Source organism: Simochromis diagramma, unplaced genomic scaffold (assembly GCF_900408965.1).
Source record: "Simochromis diagramma unplaced genomic scaffold, fSimDia1.1 OVJJ01000656.1, whole genome shotgun sequence".
NCBI lineage: Eukaryota > Metazoa > Chordata > Actinopteri > Cichliformes > Cichlidae > Simochromis > Simochromis diagramma.
In genome coordinates this window covers 2413266-2431316 of record NW_024387038.1, presented here as the reverse complement: position 1 = coordinate 2431316, position 18051 = coordinate 2413266, and the positions used below count along the sequence as shown (strand labels likewise).

Here is an 18051-nt window from a genome sequence, read left to right as displayed (position 1 = left end):
AGGTGGAACTCAGTGGAAACGTGGAAAAACACAGCCACTCTCCTGGACCATGACACCAAGTCACCTTCCTCTTGGGGTTGATTGACCGACATTGCCCCTGAGCCCTGGGAGGTAAGCTTGACTGCTCTTAACTTCCTCTGGTACTCCTCCATATTTCTCATTTCTGCCTGGATCATGGTTTTCCTCTTTGTTAAGTTAAACTTTTCCAGATTTTTGGAAGCATGTGATGCCCAGACTTTGTCATCCTGCACAGGGTGCTCGAATAAAGTTGGATTTTAAAGATTCCTTTCTCTTGGACCAGTGATTTAGAGTCCTTCCACTCTTGTCCTGATGTAGTTTTTAACCTACTTCTCTGACCTTGTTGTCTCTTGAATCTCTGAAGACGAAGGCAAACCTGCATTTGCCACTTTGAACTCTGCAATGAGAGATGACAGAGTAGTTGTAGTTGCCCAGATGTAGAGCCCGACTGGAGTAAAACTTAGAGCCAGCTTCTTAGGTGCTCAATGATCTTTCGTTCCACTCCTTCCACTGCTGTAAGCTGGACTTTATACACTATCAGAAACCACATCAACCTTGGAAGCAAGCGTTGTTGATACAGCCATGACTGAAACTTCCCCAGGAGCCCAGATTTATCAGTAGTCTTCAACCACCCCTATGCTTTCTCTTCAGTATTGTGGATGCTGCTGCTGTCCCTTAGTCATCGTAGTCTGTGTTGCCACCTCATCAAGCTTGGTTAGGACCAATTTTGCCTGCACATGGGAAGATGTTGTGATTATAAGGTCATCCACGAAGTCCTTTATTGCTGGTTATCAGATGCTTCAGTTCTTCGCCGAGTCTCTGGTTACATTTTTCATGAGGTTCATAACAGGATGATAGGCTGGGGGAGACTGCACAACCAGTGACAATCGTTTTCTCGTGGTGCTGCCACTGGGTGATGCAGTTTGTGGTCTTGAAGCGGAGCTTGATCCCTCGCAGGTAGCTACAGATCATTCCCTTGATGCGGTCTGGGACGTGGTAATACTTTATGGCTATTCTGACGAGATTGTGAGGAATGTCTACAAAGTCCAGCCAAGTCCAGCCAGACTACTGTCAGATTGCTTTTCTTTGACCTGGATTTGTGTGTCATCTGGCCTAGGACTCCTCTGTGTTCCAGGCATCCCGTGAAGCATGGAATGCCTCTCTTTTGGATCAAGGTGTTCACATATCCATTTTCCATCATGTATGGAGTCATTCTCCTCTCCAATATTCAAGGCTGAGCAGGATAATGGTTCTAAATTGGCATATGCTTTGTTAGCTGTTTTATGCTTCCCATTAACCTATTTTTGAGTCTCTTTCTTAAAAGAAATTGAGCTTTTCAAAAACAGTAAGGAAGGTTTATTTCAAAGTGTGAACAAAGTGGAAACTTAACAATGTTTAGGCAATGCATACATCATCATTTTACAGAGAACGTCTTCACAACATTACAGAATTTTCCGAGATGGCAATAAACTTTGACATTTAGAGAAAAAGGAATTGGGGCAGGGAAGTGTTCATGTGTGTGTTGTGTGTGTGTTTGTGGTGGCGGGGGTGGGATGAGGCATGTTTTTCCTCAAAAGACTTTAAGCTATGTGGTTCAGGTTCAGATTCAGGAAGTGAAAATTTAGAGGGTTGTTGGTGTGTGTGTGTAGTCTGATTGGTGCTGACAGGGAAGTATGAGGTGCACAGGGATGTGGAGGGGGGGATGACTGAGACATAAAGAGGAAAGAGGAAAATGATGAGGAAATCAAACAGGATATATCGTCTGCACTGCAGAATCGGACGTTTTTTTCCATTTGAAAACATAAATGTTTGGTTCCAATTAAAAACGCTGCGATCGCTGCAGTAAAGTGCTGAGGAGAAACCAATGTGGTCCATCCACAAAAACTACTTATAAACAAGAGTGGGAGTGCAGAAACCCACGGCTAGAAATACACACTGTTTGCATTGTAGCAAGGAATATTACGGAAACCAGCAGCGTATGAGAGAATGGAAGGAGTTATATTTCCAGAAGGATATAAAAGTAAAACAAACCCAATACTAAAAGCTTTTAGATATTAAACTGAACTCTTAAATGTAACTTTCAGTATGACACTATTCACCTCTCTTTTGCAGTCAGACACCAAATAACCAGAACTCCCTTTTTTTTCTTTTTTTCCGAGGTTAACCTGGAACGACTCCCTTGAAAATTGATGTTGGATCTTTTCCATGTTTCTGCTTTTGGTGTCACACAACTGATTTAATATCTGGCTTTTATAAATTCACTGTAATAAAAATGAAGCCACAAAAGGGTAAAAGGACAGACTACAGCAATGACTCTCAGTCGTTTTTGTCAGATCCATGCATACCCACAGTGCCCAGATGAGCTCTGGTAACCCTTTCACTGGTTGCCTTTGTTATAAATAATTTTAAACAATAAAGGGTCAGTTTTTAGGGCCAGTTTGTTAAATTCTGACCCTGATACTACAATATTAACGCATACTGTGGGTGATGAAGTCATTTATCCATTGCATAAATGGACAAATGACATTAATTTCCTTTTCTTAATTTATACTTAATTTTAGCTGTTTAACACTCACAATATAGCCCATTGGTATTTACCCTCTACTGTTAATCCATAACTTTCAGTTCACTATTTCTTACTTTTAGGTATCTGTTTTAACCATTTACTAACTGGTTAAAATACAAAAATGATAAATGTGAAGTAACATATGTGGTTGCTTTTGTTCATATTTTTGCTGTCGTGGGTCCTTTAGCTTAGCCCTTAGCAGCAGCCTCATCGCTGCTCTTTCATGTTTTAACTTTGTCCCGATGCTTCTTTCCTTTTGATATAAACTTTCATTGGCTCTTCATTTCAGTACCAGCTAACTTTTTGAACCTATTAGCATTTAACTTATGTAGTAGATTAGTTAGGGCTTGCATGGTGGTGCAAAGGTTAGCACTGTTACCTTACAACAAGAAGCGTCTGGGTTTGAATCTGCCAGGAGGCTGGCGTGTCTGATATCCCTGTGTTAGTGTTCTCACTGCATTATCATAATGATGTCAGTCCAGTATCAAAATTGCAACTGACCAAGCATGTTGTTGTGATCGCATAACTTTAAAATATGGAGAAAAAAGTAAAACCATACCTTTGTTAAAATAAACCTCTCTTCTAGAACAAATAGTCAGCATGTCAAGTGTTTTCTTTGTTCATTTATAAAATATAACAAACATATTATCGGGTTAGTTTTGCTGTTAGCCAAATTTAGTTTATTTATCTTGGTTTGCTAAATTAGCTAACTTTTTGGCTAATGCTAACTGAATGCTAACTAACTCAGACAACGTCACTGGTTGGGTGCAATGCTGATCCTGGGCCAGAGTTATTATGATGATGTAGGAACAACACTGACACGAGGATATCAGACTGTGCATGGGGCTTTTCTGTGTAGAGAGAGGTGTCCAAGGTGTGCATGTCCTCTCACAGCGCTCCTACAATGCCAAACTTGGTAAGAAAATGGCTTTCTGTTACCTCTCTGAAACTGCAGAGTTATATCCTGGTGTACAAGAATCTCTGGTTGGACGTCACTGGTCTGCAATCAGCAGTGCTAATGTTGCACACTGTTTACCGCATTGAGAGGGCTGATTAGCAGAAGGGTTTAATAATCTATTTTGTAACTTGGAAATGACTTTGTGAAGCTCCATGTGTTCAGGTGCAGGGTAGCATCTTCAATAAAAGTAGAAAATGTTTTACTAACATGAGCAGGTTCATTTGAGAGGTGTGAATATCCATGACAGAGGATTTCTCAGGCATGAAAGTATTTGGATCTCCTTCTAAGAGGTTTCAGTCAGATTTAAAGGAAATCACTAAGTGTAATAAGATTATCTGTTGAAAATTTGGGTTTTAGTCACGCATATACAGTTTCTTTGTTAGTTTTTTCGGGGCCACCCCTCGCCCTATGGCAACTGGGATTGGCTCCAGCACTGCTGTGACCCTGAATTGGATTAATGAAAGCTTTTCAAATGGTCACAAAGAACAGAAAATGCATAGATTTCTGCCAAATAAGATAACACAGAGTTTGCTGTACGTGAACCGATCGTGCCTACATGCGCAGTCGACCATTAAAGAGCCATCATCAGCCACAACAATGACTGCAAAACAAAAACATCCAGCTGAGGCTGACAGGAAACGGCTGTTTTTATATGAATTCGCTCAGGGGTGCATGAAGGCGTGTACCAATTTCATGGCAGTGCATTTCATTTTTGTGATGTTCTTTCTGTTAGTTCTTTGTGAATAACTTACATAAGCATCTATACTTTGCCAACGTGATGAAAAAAAAGGAAAATGTATTAACTTCATTTATAATACAGCTTTATCTGTATTTTGGCTGAATAATTAACAGTTTTATCAGGTTATTTCTTGAAAAATGGTCATCAGTCAGGTGAAGAAGAGGGAGTAAGGACAAGCTATATTTAAAGCTCTATGCTTCGCTCGGTATAACTTGCACAACAAAGTATACAAACAATCATTTTAACCTTACAAAAGATAACAAATTCACATCCATGGCATTTAAAACACCGCCCAAACCATCTCCTTGATAAAATGTAAAATGTGTGTAAAATATATCCAAAGTATTTAAAGAAAATGCTTGCATTGATATTATAAAATCAGTATAAACAGAAACAAAATTGATTTGTAAGATTTCATACACACTGACGCTACATTGTATAAAATATATGACAACTCGTGTAGGCCGCTTGCAGATGTGCTCTCAGCTGTGGAAGTGGAAGGTGCATGCACAGCTTTACTCATAGTCTTATAAAGAGTTTAAGCACAATTTATAGCGTAATACACAGGCTAAGATGAACATCCAAGGAGTTTTCTTCTGCTTCTTCTTTTTTATATGAAGCCCTTTATCTACAGAACAGCTCCCATCACATCTGTTCCCTCGGCAGACATTCACCGCGGGCCTTGGTTTTATTCCAAAAATCTGCGTTCCAAAACAGCTCTGCAGTCCAGAGGGAAAAAAAAATCCACAACAGCTTCCCCAAATGTCAGGGTTTGTCTTTCAAATTAACGTCTTTGGGAAGAAGCCGTAGCATTAAGCGATGCCTCGACCGCTTATGACAGCTTCACCATTTATAAAACAATCTTGTCCGCACAAAAACAAGTTAGTTCTCTGATGAGTCTGTTTACTCGTTAAAACAAACAAACAAAAACAAACAAAAAGTTTCCACAGTGCGCTTCAGTTAACTTTAAAGATGCTAAAGACGTGAGGCGAGGCGGAGGGATTGCCTACGCTGTGGAGTCTGAAGGACGGGCCCGTAATGGCCTGCAGCTCCGTGCCTTTGTCCAGTCGCAGGAGGCCGGACACCTGGCAGGGCTTCAGGAAGTGGAAAGGGTGCGGCCCGGCAGAGGGGGTTGTCCCGTAGCCTTCCATGCATTGCAGCTTCTGAGCCCTCAAGCCAAGGGTCACCACGTCCAGCTTCACGTACTGAGACTGCTGCTCGTTGAACAACACCTGAATGGACAGAGAAGATGATCTCTCATGAACAGGTCAGCAGAGGGAGAACTTGTTTCTGGAGTATTCATGTGAAACCCAAGCACACTGTCTCGGGATTTCATGACTTTTTCTTTCTCTTTTTTTTTTTCCTTTTGCTTAGATTTTCTCCAGACTTCTGTCAGCCTGACAAGGAGGAAGGCCTGGATACTTGAGATTACCCAAAACCTGATACCCAGCTCTCCAAAAACATGATTCATACATCTACACTATGACTGCTCGAGCTAAATAAAGCTTGCTTCTAGCTTTGCATGCAGACTTTTTTAATTCACCCTACTATCCAACCATCCATGCATTTTCTTCCACCTATCCAATTCAGAGTCACAGGGGGGCTGGAGCCTAATTCACCAGACTAAAAGTAAGAAATGTATTTTTATAGGTGTGATGCTTTAACCTGGATCTCTGTTTTATTTAAGATGTTTTCAGCTGGATTCATCTTTCTCAGAATCGTCAGTGTTTGAACTTTGTCTTAACCATCCCATGAACCCGTTTCAGTTTACTTTAATTTCACTTTAAATTATTACCCAACCATAGTCTGAAATTGTTTTTTGAAATTAAGTTGGCAGGATAAAAATATAGAATTTTGTGAAATAATATAAAGATACCTAATCAACTTTAAAGCTGCATTTATACCTTTGGGACAAAACATTTTCATTTTGACTCTGTTTTGGTCTTTTCCATAGACTGTATATAAAAGATGGATGTGCCCATCGCAAACACAAAGTATGACACAGTATGTGGTTTCAGAAGAAGTCAGGTTAAAGGGAAGTCATATAATGAATTACTTCATTATATGACTTTGTAAAAAAAAAAAAAGTTAAAAAAAGATGAATTTATGTCATCAGTCACCAGCAGATGACAAAGACTTTGATTTTTTTGATTTGTTTCCTGTAAGAGTGTACTCCTCTTACTGCGAATGTGGGTTTCTTAATCATTTTGTCATAAAAGGAATTCAACAGAGCTGCCCGTTCCAGGAAATAATTCACTGTCAGCGAAAACTGAATTCCCTAAAAATACATTACACAATGTCGACTTTGTTTGCTGCATTACATACTGGTTAATGTGTAACTGTAAACAGTACAAAGCCTCAGGGTTTAAAGAGTGAAGCCAATGTAGAAGTAACTTAGCCTGTGTTCTTTTTAATAGTCACCAGGGGGCGATACAGGTACAAAAATAATTCTAATCCTATATACATTTAAGGGAAAATGTCTCTTTCTTGACCTCTTTAAACACTTTCCTGTTGAGTTTATGGACTTAGTCACTCATTTGAATTAAAAACTTAAGTAAACATTTGTCATACCAAGTTCCAGAAAGGAGGATTAGCCAAGGTGTGCTTGCTGACTAACAACTTGTGAGCTATAATTCATTAGCCAGTGATTTTTGTTTTGTAACATTACTGCAAAAATATTGTTTTACAGTAGCATTATGAATTTTAAAACCTTAAGCAGAGGACATTAATACTGTGCAACCAAATTTTCTTTGAAGGGTTTATATTAAAAGTGAACAGCTAGCTAGCTTAGTTAGCAAGGTATGCTAACTAAGCTAGCTAGCGCAAGCAGATGGGCTCCAGTTCAATTATGTTCTTCAGCAACCAGTGCAAATTTTGATATAATTCTAGTCATAAGTCTAAAGTCATAGTCAGTTTTAATCGAATAAATCTCATAAAATTATAATAAATATTAAATCTAAAGGTGATTCAGTTGATTAAAATATGAAGCGTAAAAGTGTGGCGTAGTTTGGTGTCCTACTTTTATTGACATCAAATGTGTCCATATGTCTGCTCTTGTCTTTGTCCAAAGCACTAACATTTTGTCACATTTTAATAAGAAACAGGGAGATTTCTGAGTTCTGTTTCCAAAAAAAAAGCTGTACCGTTGCCCGAGGGCTGATCGATTGTTAGCATCTAACCACTGGATCGCTGCCAAACATGTTCTGCCTTTCTACAACTTAATTATTTGTCTTTGGATCTCATCTCTCCAGAATATTTTCATCTCGTTCCTATTCGCAGACGTAAGCATCAGTAAAATTATTTCTCTCAATGAAAAAGGTCGTTGAGAGAAATTACTTGACAATGAAATTAACACTGGTGGAAAATTGAACTTTAAAAAAAAAAAAAAAAAAAAGATGTGGGCATCTTTTATTTACAGTTCACCAGAACCTGAGGGAAATATCTGGATCTTTACTTCATCTTTGCTTGCATATCACTGTGTACATCAGCTAGCTGCCAACTGGGAACCATTTTGATTTTGTACAGTTTATCACACACAAACAGGCAGGACTAACCTGGTGTTTTTTTCTTTTGTGTAAAGAGAAAACATGCTAACTCCACTCAGAGGCGCTCTGTCTGGGTTCAAAGCACACCACTGAGCTACCTTTAATACTGCCCACATTCATTTGAGCCATTATTAATGGAAAAGTTGTGACTGGTTCAGCTTTAAGGTAGAGGTGCGGCTGCCAGACAGTCCCAGACTAATGCTGGGTTAGCTTAGATAAGCCCAGACTCCTTGTTTAATAGCCACACCTTGTATGCAGAGTTTGCAGCTCAAAATAAACTATCGCTCCCAGCAGAAACTCACCTGGCAAAACAGGAAGTAGACGCCTGCTTTCTCCACGGTGAAGGTGCCCTGCTCCTTGTTGTACCTCACCGCTTTACTCATATTCAGCGTCCTCTCTTCCCAGCCCTTGATCACCCCACCTTCTCCCACTGTTAGACACACGCACACACATCCCAGGTCATTCCTCTCAGAGACAAAAGATTCAAAGATCAACCTCTGTCCTTCACTTTTACGACTCTTACCTTGCTGAGAGGAGACTTTGGTTACTGACGGAAAGCAAAAGCGATGTTGAAAGAAAAGGAAAAGGGAAAGTCAATTAAGATTTTATGAGTGCAATTGTATAGGGGTATATGATTGAAAACACTTCAGCAGATGCTACACGAGACAGCTACGAGAGATCTGCCAAGCCACTTACTCTCAAAATGAGACGCCGCTTTCCTTCCATTTCCACTCCTCCCTGCTTTCGACGTCCTCTCTGTAAAAGGGAGGCAGGAAAGGAGACTGAATGCACATAAAAATGACGTCTGTGGTTTTTTTTTTCTTGAACAGTTTATTTGGACAAAGCAATCATCCCCATCTCTATCTGTCTAATAACATGAAGCGTTAATTTGGTGCCATTCAGATCCAGACCTGGCTGGCTCTAACAGGGTTAGCAGATGGGTAAAGGATTTCCTTTCACGTGCTTCAATAATATTTCCTCAAACTATTATTTTCGGTCAGAAGCGCGTGCCTCCTCACCACCACACGCACACACACGTTTAGCAGCTAATCTTGGAGCCAGTTGGTCGCAGTCATGTAGAAAATACTGAATACAGAGATTGGATGGAAGGAAGGAGGCTGGAGAGATCTGATTGGAAGGAAGGGTGAAAAAAAATTAGAAAACCAATAAAACCCCCAAGATGGACAGGGGGAAAGTGACCGATAAAGCAGAAAAGGACAGGCATTAAAAGGCAAAGCTGAAGAACTAAAAGGCTAAGCAAAAAAAATGAAGTGCAGGAACAGGAGAGTCAAAGAGGGTCTTTGGCTGCAGCGTGACAGAGTGAAGCAACAGCCAGCTTCATCCAAGAACAGGCTCAGATAGCTGCAATAAATAAAGCACAGCACTGATGACCGCCTGCTCTTATTCCCCACTAAAAGTTTTTTTAGGGTTTTTTTGCCTTACAATCCAGCCGATTTCAAACACTGATACAACTCTGTGTATGAACTGTGAATTACACACTTTATGTTTCAGGATGAGACGGGCCAAACGCCCCCCCACCGTCATCATTCGGGAATATTGAGCCCCTGTGAAAATAACTCACATGTGGGTGACCCTGTGGACTTTGGATTTGCTATGGCCGAGCGTAAAGCCCTCAGGCTGGCCAGATTTTCTCGACTTAAGCTGTCGGTCTTTTCAGAGGAGAACATAACAGCAGTGTCCTGCTGAAAGGCAAGGCTGGAAAAAGCTGTTTGCTCTTCTTATTCCCTCGTTTTTCTTCTTTTTTTTCCATTGACAGCCATGAGTTTCTGTCAGTTTAATGAGATATTAGTTACTAAAACCAATAAGCTAGCACTTAGAGGATATCAATACAGATACACTGGTGAAATCTAGACTCTAATCCCCTTTAAAAAGCCCTCGTGTGGGTTCACTCTCGGGCAAAACGTGGACAATCAAGCAGTCCCGTGATGGTGACGCAAGCAGAGGCTATAAATACAGCAATGATAGGTCATCAAATATCACCGCTTTCACAACAAATCATAGCTGTGTCAGTCGTGTGTTCTGGCGGTGGGGAAAAAAATCAATTTCATTGCCCGAAAGCGTGCAACAAGGCCCCCAGCGCCCGCGCCAGCTGCTTTTTTTCTGGGACTCGAGGCCACTCTGGTCAGACCTGTAATTTCTGAAACAGTCTTCCAGCTGCCTACTTTTTCCTGTGTCAACTTTTAGCAGCGGGTAGTGCCTGCGGCCCGCGAGACCTGACCAAAGTGGCATGTGGGGCCAAGACTGGCCAGCGCTCTGCGTTAAATGTTCTTCCTAAAAAAACAACAGTTGGTAAGGAGACTGTGTCTGTGGCAATTTGGAGAGCTGAAAGGACAGGATGTCTTATACATGCCGGTGGTGCTGCAGTGCAAGAAAAATGTCAGGCTTTGGCAGGCTTTCGAGACGCAGTACCATCTAGATTTGGGCGGATTGGGCCAAATATCGATAGTATCGATACGAATGCTGGTATTGGCGCGATAGGATCGATGTTAGGTTTTAATGTCCTACTAAGTTCAGTGTGTAGCCAACTGAATTGTGTTAAATTATTTTATTGGAAAAGGAAAAATAGCAAACATCTACTGTGAAAAATGGCCTAACGTCTGTTTTATCTACAGACTTCAGCACATTTAAACAACAGAAGCTCATGTGCTTTAGAGATGGACACTTTTAGACTCCAGGTCCTCAAAAAATCACTTTCAAAATACATAAAAAGATGAAAGGTGCGTTTTCTCTTAGTAACTACTCATCACTAACCATTAAAATGTGTTAGGAATTAGCAAATTGATGATTCATCACATAAATCTGCTACATAAGCTGCCTTTAGAGGTTAAAAGTATTGCTGAAACACTGGCCATGAATTTACTTGGTATGGGATCGATACCAAATTAACAGTATATCACAGCACTAGTACCATCTCTCTTCACTCGATGCCCCACCAGCAGCTCTCTCTTCTCCAGGATCAGCTGAACAATGGCCTTCCTCTGTTTGTTGACCTGTTGAAACACACAGAAAAAAACCAAGCTATTAACAAACGGCCAGTTATTTTTCTCATAACTTTTTTTTTTCTGGCACAGAACCCACTCACGGCCACAGACAGCCTTTATTTCCTGCCAGCCACATAAGCAGCAGACTGGTCTCTGGCAGTATCCTGCCCCCTTTGCTGCCATTCTAGCTGTAAATCTACCACTTCCTCAGCGACTGGTTGCGACACCTAATGCATGTTTTCAGCACTTCGAATTCTTCACATGTCATTTTTTTTCCGCAAGAAAGAAATTGATTTTGTCAAGCCAGACAGGATTTAAACCCTCAACTGGAAGGTGGCTGGGGGGGGGGAGACTCCACTGGGTGACCGAAGGAGGCCTAAATCGAGTAAGAGGAGAAGCTGCTCCAGAGGAGGGGGGAAGAAGTATGTTTAAATTTACTGCTACTGTGGAAAAGCAGGCCGAGAGAGCTGCAGTGCACCCTCCAGACGTTCACTCACTGGCTCTCATCAGAAGTTGGCTAACGGTCAAATGGACAGAACAGGGGCCCCCTTGGGGAGGGCTCCAGCAACACTCCACGCGTCCAATTTTGGGGGGTATTTGTGTTATGTGCAGGTTTCTTGGCCCCCCTTCTCTTTCTCCTGATATAAAATCCATTGCAATCTGGTTTTGTGAAATACACTGAACTCAAAAACAGAAAAAAAAACAAGAAGAATTTCCATTCTGGCTCCTTTAGGAAATTTATTTGTCTTGTGATGCAATCTAGTGTCGGATATTTGCTGCAAGTGCAAAACAGAAAAAGAAGGAGAGTGGAAAAAAGTTTAGGAAAGCTGCACTTTGCAGGAGATTTAGAAGTGTTTGCTTGTGCGGGCTGAAAATGATTTACACTTGCCACGCTTTATCGTGCAGCCCGTTTCACGCCTCGAGTCCCCGGCAGACTCGAGGCAGTGGGGTGAGCGGGCATACGCCAAATAGCTGAGGCTTTCCAGTAAAATTAGATTTTTATTAAAAAGGAGCACAACTGGCACCAGAGTAATTAATCATGACCCCCCACCCGGGGAGAATGGGGGTGGAGGTGGTTAACAGGGGGAGGCGGACACAAAAATAAGCAACAACTCGGCACAATTTGACTGCGCTTATTGGCGAGTAATAAAAGTGCCAAGCAGAGAAATGGTGCGAGAGAATAAGTAGTCTACGTGCGAGGGGCGAGAGAAAAGGGGGAGGGTGAAGTGTGGATTTGTCCATATGCCCCCAGCCAAGATTCCCGTAACCGCAGCCACAAAAGAAGTTACATAAGAAACACTTGATGGTCTTTCAAAAAAAAAAAAAAGTTGCAGGAGAGTAAATATTATTGTTGGTGCAAAGACGGAGAGGGGCTGTCTGCACGCTCGAATTATTAAGGTCTTTTTCTAAAGTATGACACAAACCTGCTCGAGTCGGTCCTGCAGGATCTTGAAGGACTGAGACAGGTCCCGCGTCTGTCGCAAAGTCCACGCCGTAAACAGCGCGCTACATGCGGCCAGAGACAGAGCCACCAGGGCCAGAGAAGCCCAGACGACCCGCAGCCTGCGCACTCGTCTCCTCTGCAGAATCCGATGCATATTGGTGCAGACTGCGCTGCTAATCACCGCCGCAGACCATCCGAAATCCCCCGCTTCAACTCCATTCCAGCAGAGCATGAAGTCCCTCCAAATGCATTTCAGTCCAAATGTCCAGTCTGGCAATAAGAGGACAGGCTGTGACCGCTCTGTAGGATCTGCTCTTTAACTTTTAGCTTTATCTGGCAGATGAGTTTGAAAGCAAAGCAGCAAAAACATCTGATCAAATCACGGCCACCATCCTCCGTGTGTGCAGGCCGTCTCCAAATACAAGAAAACTGTGCAACTGGCGCACATCAACTGTTGCATCCTTCTCCTTGTGATTCGTTGACTCAGCTCTCTTGTCTTCCCTTTAAACGGCGTGCTGGGGGGTCAGTCTATTAGACAGACAGACCGAGCACACATGAATGTACACACACGCGCTGAGAGAGACGCACACACACGCAGCCACACACTCTCTGCTGGAGGCGAACTTTGCGTGCGCCCTGAATTTTTGATACCAGCTGGCAGCCGCCGTGAAAATCGACGAGGGGAGCGCACGGAAAGCTTTACGCGAGGCTTCCGCTGCTTGTCAAATCACTCTCATCAACTCCAAATATGTGCCATTCATGTCCGCGACAGTGCCGTGTGCAACCACACGGTGGCTGTATAGACTCACGATCTGCACGCTGCACGTTTGGTTTCCACTGTGCCATCAACAGGTGAGCCAGAGAGCAAAGTTTTCATTCATAATTGAATTTATAAAAAGAAAAGAAAAAAAGATAAACCGTTCCAGGGAACAAAAGGACAGTGGGTTCAAACAGGAGTACCAGCTCCTTCTATACAAAGCACAGAGGTTCTTATCTTCAGAGAATTTCACGTGGTGACACTGTGTCCTGACCACTAGATCGCTGCAACTCCTAAAATATTTTCTGGAGAGCGCGTTGAATCATTTTAAACAAGCACGCTGCTGAAGCCACATTTACAAAATGACGCTGTTCATTAAAATAGCAGGGGTATGAGGCGCTTTTCAGAGCTCTAGTGTAACTCCCTCCAAGTTGAAAAACGAACACAAGGCGTTCTTGATCTAGTGCCTTTTTACGAGGCCCCACACAGCAGGCACCGTATCAAACAGTAAATTAAAATCAAACTTGAATTTAAAAGTAGCCCGAGGAGTCACGCTGATGCTTTTCTTAAAGAAGAACAAACCTTTCATTGCTCACATACTGTCTTCTTCTTCTTTCCAGCCTTTGTTGGACAGCACTGCTGGCACCTCACCTGCCGATCTGAACGTCTAACGCACGCACACGTATGTGAGAATGAGCATCCTTGTGCACATTTGTGTGAAAATGAAAGGTTAGGGTTAAAATAACTTCCTGCCCAAAAAGATTAGAATAAATCTACAGTTTTCCAGTGAACATATAGGTGAACACAGAGACTTTTGGAATAACATGCTCTGGGCAGCCCAATGAAAGACAGAGCTGTTTGGCCACAGGAGCAGTAGACTTGTTTGGACCCAATGTGGCTTTTCAGGAGAAGAACCATCTGTAAAGCATAGCGGTGGAAATGTTTTCATTTGGGGTTTCTTGCTTCAAACTTTGGTGAGTTTGCAGTCATTGATTCAGAGTGAATGTTGATCAGGAGCACGCAGCAAATCTGCAAAGGCCCACTTGCAGGAATGGAAGAAAACCCTTAAATGTACTGCACGGAAGGACAGTCTAACATTTCAGCAAGCAGATGTCAAGCGCTGTGGACGATTATGCAAATGTTATATCTATTGATAAATATATATTTTTTTGTTTGCATCCTAGTATATCACGTTTATTTGCAGGGCACTGTATCGAAGAAGATGAAATGTTGAATATGATTCAAAAACATGGAACGTCTCCATTTCACAAGTGTATGTATCAGAGTCATGTGATGAACTGTCCAGAGTGTACCCCGCCTTATGACAGCTACTGTGGATGGGATGCGTGGGAGAGTCACCAAACAGGGACTGAGAAATACCCCTGCTTAGCACTACTCATGGTTAAAACTCCACAGAAATGTGACTCGTCCTCACATGGCGAATAGAACAATGTGAGCTGCAGCGCCTTGAGGCAGTTGAATTGAATAACTACCAGTGGACTTTTCTGTTTTAGCTTTTCATGGCTTATTAGCAGCAGGTACTTGTACTTTGATCTGTGCATGTCCTGTTAAATATAGCAGAGGTCTGTATATTTATGTGGAGGCTAAAGTATTCAAAACTGTGTAAAAAGTCAAAGACAGAGTTTGGTCACTTGCAGCGATCTTGAAAGTCAACATTTGTTACAACATCTTTATTCTTCAACACAGTCTGAACTCTGTTCTCTGTCAAGATGATCCCACACTGCTTCTATGATGTTGACGTCTGGCTCTGGGGAGGCCAATCCATGGCTGATAGTGTCCCACTGTGTGTTTTATTGCTTTGGCAGTATGTTTGGGTCATGCTCAGATGCTTTCCAGTATTGCATGGTGGATAAAAATCTAAATGTACCTCATAACTGTATCTTTTTCATGAGCTGTTTTTAAGGCCACACTGCACACCGTGCAGAGATGTTTTTGGCTAATGGCTCTTTGGGAATCGGCATATTATTTTTTGTCTGTCAAACTTTGTTATCATTGATATTTTTCATAGCTTCAGCTAAAGAAATGGGAACAAATTATGTGTTTTTGTGCCTAAAAGTACAATTTAAAATTGGTTCTTTGCTAAGTTGTCTGTTTTGTGTTGACACAGCAGTGGTTCGTCCCTTCAGTCCCTGAGTTAAAGAGCCTTTTTTTTAGTCTTGACTGATTTATATGTTTGTCTTGTGGCTTAACAAACAAACCAAACATTTCTCTGATGATGACCAAATACAAGGACTGGACTGAAAATGAGTGAAAAAGCAGCCAAAGAAGAACATTGAAAGAGCTTCAAAAAGCCTGGAGAACTATTCCTCAAGAGCACTTCAAAGAATGTCTGCAAAGCCTGGCTGCTCGGAAGTAAAACACAAAGAAATCAGGACTAAATCAAGACTTTTGCATGGTATGTATTGAGCATAGTTGGAGAAAAAATGACACCAAACTGGGATTTTTAAAAATGGGTGATGTCAGTACGCCCCCTATTGGCTAAATTGAGCTGCATTAAAGTTTTAGCTCTGGATAGCACAGCTCATCTACTTTGTAGTAATATTAAATCTATACGTCTGATGTTAATAAAAGAAAGACAAACAGACTAAAGAAGAAATGCGCAGCTACACATGCACGTCACCTTGAATTCTGACAGATTTTATTACTCTAATCAAACCAACAGGTGGACAGTTTCTGGTTTTCAAGACAGTCACAGCATGAAACCACTGACTCTCGTACATGTTGAGTGTTTTATTCATTGTTTGTTTTTACACACAGCAAATGACCCAAAATTCAAGCATCTACCTTTTGTGGCAATTTCATGGCTTCGAATATCAGATGAAAAACTTATGGATCCATTTTTGGTGATTTTCTTTTCAGTGTTTTGACTTCAGCTGAGGAATTTACTGCTCCTCTGTGAGCCGAGGGAATTTATGCACCTCATGAAGCTCTTTTTTTAAAAACTCAGCGGATGAAGTCGAAAATGCCCCGAAAAGCCTTAATTCACAAGGTTTCCACACAACTTTTATTTTCGGTAATTTCACAGACGACATTGGAAATATGAGGACATTAAAGACACCGACCTCACCGGGAACACTGAATATGAGCTCTTATGGTACACTGGATAACACGGCCGCACAGCCGTGGAAATGAGAATGCGTCACGGTTGCCTCCTCTGCTATTACACAGTGTTGTAATCACACACACACATTCAACACACTAAAAACTGAGGAAACATCTTAAAAAATATTAAACTGGTGAGCTGCTGCTCTCTGTTTTATGCACAAAGCGTCTCTTCTGAGATTTACTGCAGTCGTGACTGACAGGAACAAGGGCTGAACTTTGATTTTGAAGTGCTTTGGGAAATCCATGTTGGGAAAACAGTTTGAGACTGAATAATTTATAGCACTTGGTCTGAAATTCTGATGGGAAGCTGCAGATAAGACATAATGATCCCCTCGTGATCCCTTGGACTCTGTGTGGATTTTTGTGGAAATGCACTTTGTAGCAGCACAAAGATTTACTTTGCAAAACTGAGCTAGGCTGCAGATTTTGCACATTAGACATGCAATATTTCGATGTCCCAAAGATGGATAGCGAACTAACTAAATAAAATAAAATACCATGCATTCCAGAGTGAATTACTTTGTAAATGCAAATTGCAAAAAGTAACAAAGAACGGTCAGCGGTTTCTTCTTGTTTAGAAAGAAAGAAAACAAACCAAATATAACCCCCAGCTCAGCCTGTTTTCATTAAAGTGCTGGAAAGAAGCCCTCTCTGAGAAAAAAAATTGAGACTGAATATAAAACAGAAGTGCAGACCAGAATTACGCCGCTTTCATTTTAGCGAGACAGGTTCAAAGACGTGCACTGAGCCCAGTCCAAGATTTTCTCTTAGTTTTCAAATACAACCAGATGGATTGTTTTTGTTTGACTCGAGGCTTCGTCCAGGTCTTTGAAACCAGTCCCGCAAGCCTGGCTGCAAAGATGGAGGTTTTAGTCTGAGTCCAGCTGATTCCTTTAGCGTACACTCTCATCACAAGACCTCAATACACATAAACAGCTAGAAAAAAGAAGAAAACAGTGCAAATACCAACGCTGTGCTTCACAACAGCTTCGCAGCGCTCCTCATCTGGAAGACGAGAGGCAGAGGTGACTGACTCTTTGGTTGCTGTCGTTAGAGTAAATTTAAAGGGATAAGATACAAAAAACCTTTAAAACAGTCGTACACTGAACATATGTCTTAGTGTTGCGATGCATAAGATTTTTGAGGATCTTTGTGCAAAAAAACCCCAACAAAATTCAGATCATATCTTATACCTTAGGTCACAAGTTGTCTAAAATGTCACTACATACACATGTATCACACCCTGTTGTCTAAATGTTTCATCATTTATCACACAATTCTTAACACGTCACACGAGGAAAACACAAAACAGCTTCAGTGTCTCTGTATTGTACTTTTTAAATGTATTGCACGCATTTCTTCCCCATTCCAACACTTGACACTGCATATTCTTTTCAACATAAAAGTAAATGACCATTGGCTAAATCCCTGCCCGGCATAGTGATTGTCCAGTTTCTCCACAGTGCAGAGTCAGAGTTGTTCCAGTGCTCGTCAACAGGTACCGGAGAAGACCAGAGAGCCTCACGTTTCACAAGTTTATAGTGAAATTCAGGCATTGTGTCATTATTCTATAGGCACTAACTGTGCAAAACACCATCTGAAGTATGTGTAATATTGGTGTAAATCAGACAATTAATTTTATGTTATTCATATACGGTGGGGGAACTAAATATTTGATCCCCTGCTGAATTGTAAGTTTGCTCCCTTCCAAAGAAATTAATAGTCTCTTTGATGGTAGTTTCATTTTAATGGAGAGAGACAAAATATCACCCAAACATCCATCTGCTGCTTGAAGATTGTCTAGGCCAGTGTTTCCCAACCACTGTGCCGCGGCACATAGGTATGCGTGCTGTGGAAAATTATCTGGTTCCACCTGATTAGTACTCTAAGCGATCA

At 41.5% G+C, this 18051-nt stretch overlaps 1 protein-coding gene across 1 annotated transcript; it reads right to left on the bottom strand.

The window, feature by feature from the left end:
* Positions 1-1359: 1359 nt before the first annotated feature.
* On the bottom strand, positions 1360-13115 carry tnfsf12 (TNF superfamily member 12). The gene is made up of 6 exons (XM_040043599.1): positions 12253-13115; positions 10756-10837; positions 8523-8582; positions 8350-8373; positions 8129-8256; positions 1360-5513 (listed from the first exon to the last, which is right to left on the bottom strand). Exons 1-6 carry the CDS (start codon positions 12502-12504, stop codon positions 5238-5240), a joined length of 822 nt encoding a protein of 273 aa, XP_039899533.1. The 5' UTR covers positions 12505-13115; the 3' UTR covers positions 1360-5237.
* Between the last annotated feature and the right edge of the window lie 4936 nt (positions 13116-18051).